The sequence below is a fragment of the Gavialis gangeticus genome, unplaced genomic scaffold (assembly GCF_001723915.1).
Source record: "Gavialis gangeticus isolate Ggan-Ray unplaced genomic scaffold, GavGan_comp1, whole genome shotgun sequence".
NCBI lineage: Eukaryota > Metazoa > Chordata > Crocodylia > Gavialidae > Gavialis > Gavialis gangeticus.
Window position 1 is genome coordinate 11,012,588 of NW_017729012.1, and position 5,299 is coordinate 11,017,886.

Below are 5,299 nucleotides of genomic sequence, written 5' to 3' on the forward strand. Positions count from 1 at the left end.
CACGGGGCTGGGGGAAGGGGGTCTCCTGCACCCGGGCGTGTTGCACACATTAAACATGGTTGTTCACCGCTCCTGCGGCAGCTTTCGTGTGTCCTTCCCCGGGGCAGTCCCTGAGACCGCGCGGCGCAGAGGGCAGCTCTGACAGGGAGGGCACTGGTGCTGGGGGGTGCCCGGGGCAGGGCTCTGTCTGTCTGCCTCTGCGCTCTAGCCCTGGTAGCAGCGTACGTGGCCTTCACCAAGGGCCTGCCCCTCACTTTGCGGCCCGCGAGTCCCAAGGAGCTGCCTCCGGAGCGGTCTCTCCCTCTGGCCCGTCTCCCAGCCCCACGCTGACAGGCCCTGGACAATGGCCCCGGTAGGGGTCCTGGTCCTGGGGCATGGAGCAGCCCCAGCTCATGCCATGGTTGTGCTGGGTGTGGTTGGCTCTTAGGGCAGCCAGGGCCAAGCAGCAGAGCTGAGAAACCAGTTCAGCAGCTGCCACCTCCTGCCCATCCACCCCCAGCAGCAAGGTGCCTGCATCAGGTTCAGCTCCAGGCAAAAGCAGGCCTGGGTTTCCTGTACACTCACCCCCTTCCCTGAGTCTTGAGCCCAGCCAGGCAACCACTGCTGGTTCTCCACTGCTGCTCCAGGGGGGCGGGGGCAGAAGGGGGCTGGCCAGAGCACTTGCGGCCACGGGCTCCTGGGGTCCGAGCTGCTCTGGACACACAGTTGCTGCCTCGGGGGACAAGTGCTTTGGGCAGCTTGTCTGCACTCTGCCTGGGACCATACGGGTGCTCCGGGCCCCTGCCCCTGGGTGAGCCAGAGGGGCTTCTTGGAACAACTTGGGGCTCCCCGGGGGAGGGTGAGACCTCTGGGGTGACCTAGATGGGTCCCAGGGTGTGCCTGCCCCCAGCATCTGCAGGCTGCGGGGAGCGAGGGCTGGCTGTGTGGGGGAGGGGGTGGCCCTGGCAGCGAGGCTGGGAGCGCCTGGGCTGCCCCACGTGCATGGCGGGTTCCCAAAGCACTGACAGAGGCAGCTTTGTGCACTCTGTACCTGCTCCGCTGCCGGGCCTGGCAGGGCCCCACGAAGGGGGGCCCTCGTTTGCTAGCTGGGCATGGAGGAAGGCGTCTGTCTGTCTGAGAGGCAGGTGGAGGTGTGAGCTGCCTGTCTCCACCTTGCCCTCCCCCCCGAGCCCCTTGCCCTGCTCCTGTGAGCAGGGCTGGGAGTGGTGGCAGGAGGCCAGGGGGTCAGCAGTAGAGAGCCGTGCAGTCACATGCTCTGCCCAGCCACGGGAGTGGGCACCACTTCCTTTGTGCACACATCCTCCTGCACAATGCGGCTCCGCGGGCTCCTTCCCTGCGAGGTTGCGGCCAGCATGCCAAGTGGGCAGAGCAGCATGGGGCAGCCTGGGAGCTTGTGCTGCACCAGGCTCTGGGCACAGCCCGCAAGTGCAGCACCCTGCCACTGCCCTGAGTGCGGGGGGCTCCCCGGGTGCCTCCCTTCCACCAGCTCCCAGCTGCAGGGCCCCCTTGGTACTAGCGCTCTGCCTGGGCTGCGACGGCCGGGCCCAGCTCAAGCTAAGCCATACACACCAGGACGCTGCCTTGGGTCAGCAGCCCTGGCCCCAGCCCTTCAACTTCTGCTGCTCAGAAGGTCCATCAGCCGACTCAGCCCCAGGAGAGCTGCTCTGCGGCCTCTGGCCCTTGGAGCAATAACAAGCACTGGCATTGGAGATGATTGCAATGCAGATGCTAGGGCTGGTGAACTTGGCCACCACTGCACCAGGCCAGCCTCAAACAGGCCAGGCCCAGGGTCCCTGCACACCCAGCTGCGGGGGCATGGATGGGAGGAGCTGCACACCCAGCCCCTCTCCTGAGGGCAGCTGCTGGATCAGCAGGAACAGCCCACAGGGGTTTCCAGCCAGGGCTGCAGTTCCCCTGGGGAAAGAGAAGTGGTAGCTGAGGCCTCTGCCAGGGCTGGGATGAGCAAGCACAGATCCTGGAGCTCCTCCATTCCCAGCCCTTTGCCCCCATTACATGAAGGATGTCTCACAGCAGGATCTTCTTCCCCCACATGCCAGATTGCTTCAGGGAGCATCCCAGGGTACCTGCCCCCTGCCCACACAGACAGGACACTGTGGTGTGCAGTGCCTGCACCTGCACACTTGGCACCAGGGCCAACACTGGGAGCTTCTGCCAGCTGCAGAGCAAACATAGCCTTTGGAGGCATGTCTGGACAGGTGTCACACAGGATGCATCTCACTCGGGAATGGTTACTGCCTGGAGGTCCTCAGGCACTGGTTGCCTGGAAAGCAGCCCCAAAGACATGCAGCTCATCTGCAGCAGGCCAGTTTCAGAAGCCCGCGTGGCAGCCTGGGACCCCCTGCAGAAGCACAGCATCCAACTGCCAGGGGATGGGGGCAAGCCTTCTTGTGAAGGCTGCCACACAGCTGGCCCCAGCTTACAGGGATGTCAAGCCTTCCACAGCTGCATGCTTGCACTGTCCAGGAGCCCTTGGCATACACCTCCTGTTCATGCCCTTGAAGAAGCTGGCTTCAAATAAGGAGATCTGTGAATCCCTAACCCTAAATCCTAATCCCCTGCTTCCTGCTAGCAACAGGAGCTGGGCTGAAAGCTGCCTGCACACAGGCCTGGGGCCTAGCTGGGGGCCTGTGCTAGCACATTGCTCTGAGCTTCAGTGAAGTTGGGCCGTGCCCGGGGAGAACAGAGGTGCCCCAGAGCAAGGGGACCCACGGGCTTGCTCACTAGGGCATGGCGCCTCCCAAAACACATGAGCTTTAAAAGGCTCCAAGGACCAGCAGCAGCTGATGAGGAGCCACTGGCCACAGCAGAAGCATTGCAATGAACTGCCATTCTGCAAAGATCCCTCACCTGGCACGCTGTGGCCAGACGAGGGCAGCAACAGCCGGCCAAGGTGTCAGAGCAGCTCAGTGCATCTGCTTGTGAAGTGCCCTCACGCAGATTTTGAGGGGGGTCTGGTTGAGACTAAGGGTTAGGTGGGAACAGCATCGCAGTTCTGCTAACTTAAACCTTTCCCCTCCCAAAGAGAGAGACCACCCTGCCTTTCACAGCTTCAGCTCATAGTCAGAATAACACAGTACTATTAGTATATTACAAGTGAATGTTGGCAAACCTAGTCCAGCAAAGACCAGAGCAGAAGGAACAGCCAAACGTGGGACAGGCAGGGCAGAAATAGCAGCCACCCAAGGCCCCTGCCTGGGCGACCTGGAAGGGGCTGGCAACTTCACCCCAGCCACTTCCCCAGGTTGGTGCTATCACTTCCCTGCAGAGCAGCTCCTGTAACACCCCCAGGCAGCAGCCCCTTCTGCCTCCCCTGACCCAACTTTGGGGCAATACTCTTTGCCACCCGTGCCTGCACATCTCCCCTGAGCCCTCTGCGATTTGGCTTCACCGCACTGAAACAGCCCAGGTACCAGCCTGCCCTCCACCCCGGGGCCTCTGCTGCGAGTTGAGGTCGCTCAGTCACGAGGCAAGAGCCTGCCTGTGGTTTTGCAGAGTTTATTAGCTCCTCTGTACAGCTCTTGGTGGGCGCCGCTTAGATGATTCCAATCTAAAAGGAAGCAGAAGGGGTGACATTAGTGCATTGCCTGGGCACAAGGGGCCCCCACGCACCTCCCCAGAGAAGTTCAAGCCCTGGGCAAACAGCCTTCCTCTATGGCATCCCAGGTGCCCCCAAGCATACCATTGCTACCCTCGCAGAGCACCTCCCTACGCAAACTTTTCCCACGCAGCATCCCATGATGCTCAGCCTCCAGCTACTGAAGTACATTACATCCACTCCTCTCCATCTCACCCTACACAGCCAGAGGGGCATACCCCCGTCTCTCTGGCGCTATACGTACAGCTTCTCCCTATGCCAGAAACACAAGATTCCCACGGCCTCCTGGTGAACCTCTGGGCTTTATGTTTGACAGTTTGCTGGAAGTTACTTGAGCATCGTTCCCTTTCTCTAAAGAAAGCTATAGAGACAGGGTGGTCCTTGCCAGCAGCGCTACGCAGCAGTTATTAGAAGGGCAAGGAAGTTAATCCTCCAGCTGCAAGTGCTGGGAAAATTTAGACAAGCAAGGGGTGGTTACACAGCATGGGGCCTGGGCCCCACTGCCCTCCTCACCAAGGCCCCTGGATTGCAAGTGGTCAGAGCCCCCTGCACGGGTAGGCCTGTGGTGTGTGTGAACTGCAGCTTTGCCGGGTATCGTTACTTCAGTCCAGGGAAACATCCAAGTGAATTAACTCTTACAACTCTGCCCAGTGACGAAGGCTGCCCAAAGCCTGTCAGAAACCCAGCTCAAGGAGGCACGTCAGCCACTCCCTTCATGCAAGAATTGCTTCTCTGCTTACGCCACAGGCCCCTGCAGACCCCATGTCACCACCAAACCGTGCAATGACTGCAACCAAGGGCAGGACAGAAAACAACATCATCCTCACCTTGTTGGCTACATCCAGCGCGTCATAGTCTGGGGCAAGACGAACGTAAGCCTTTTTCTCACCGTCGGGCCTAGAACAGAGCAAGAAGTGTCAGTGCCTGCAGCCACGGCTGTCCCTCTGGCTGTACTGCACTGCCTTGTGCATCAGTGGTTCCTTTGAGAGCATCATGGGACTCAGCTGTGATCTACTTTACATCACCTGCACAAGGAGCGGCCCTTCGCTGCTGCTCCCCCAGTCACCCGCTCACCCCAGGTGCTAGGGTCTGTGCACCCCAGACACATTAAAGGGCTTCTTAAGCCCCCACCTGGCCCACCCACCCCTCCCAGCCCCCGCCCACGCTCACACACCGGATCAATGTGTTGACTTTGGCCACATCAATGTCGTACAGCTTCTTGACGGCCTGCTTGATCTGGTGCTTGTTGGCTTTGACGTCGACGATGAAGACCAGCGTGTTGTTATCCTCGATCTTCTTCATGGCCGACTCCGTGGTCAGGGGGAACTTGATGATGGCATAGTGGTCAAGCCTGGGAGGGGGGCGGAGGACCACGACACACTGGTTAGAAAGGGCAGAGCACCCCCAGTCCTACAGGGCCCGCGCCGTAACCCCAGCGGCTGGGAAGCTCAGGGTACATCAGTCGCTAAAGCTGCAATCATGAGCTCTCAGGCTTTGGTCGCGTGTAATCATCATCTGTACCCCGAGCGTCCCGTGCCGAGACGTTAACTTGAACACGGCTCCCGCTGCCCCCCTCTAAAGCAACGACGATGTCGCATAATGACCCCCGCGCACTCCAAAAACCAGTGTCAGGCTACAGCCTGGGGCGGCCCCGAGGGACGGGGCGGAGGGGAGAGGCGCCGG

The 5,299-nt window shown here is 60.6% G+C and overlaps 2 protein-coding genes across 2 annotated transcripts in view; both read right to left on the reverse strand.

The window, feature by feature from the left end:
• NEK8 (NIMA related kinase 8) overlaps positions 1-3,204 on the reverse strand; it is a 19,830-nt gene extending 16,626 nt beyond the window's left edge. Inside the window, exon 1 of the mRNA XM_019511258.1 lies at positions 3,201-3,204. The gene's annotated coding sequence lies outside the window, so the exon portion shown is untranslated. The remainder of the gene's footprint in view (positions 1-3,200) is intronic.
• Positions 3,205-3,500: 296 nt separating this feature from the next.
• The window catches only part of RPL23A (ribosomal protein L23a), a 7,633-nt gene continuing 5,834 nt past the window's right edge, over positions 3,501-5,299 (reverse strand). Inside the window, exons 3-5 of the mRNA XM_019511261.1 lie at positions 4,791-4,967; positions 4,444-4,513; positions 3,501-3,568 (exon numbers count right to left, since the gene is read on the reverse strand). Of these exons, the coding sequence (XP_019366806.1) occupies positions 3,554-3,568; positions 4,444-4,513; positions 4,791-4,967 (262 nt within the window). The 3' untranslated portion in view covers positions 3,501-3,553. The remainder of the gene's footprint in view (positions 3,569-4,443; positions 4,514-4,790; positions 4,968-5,299) is intronic.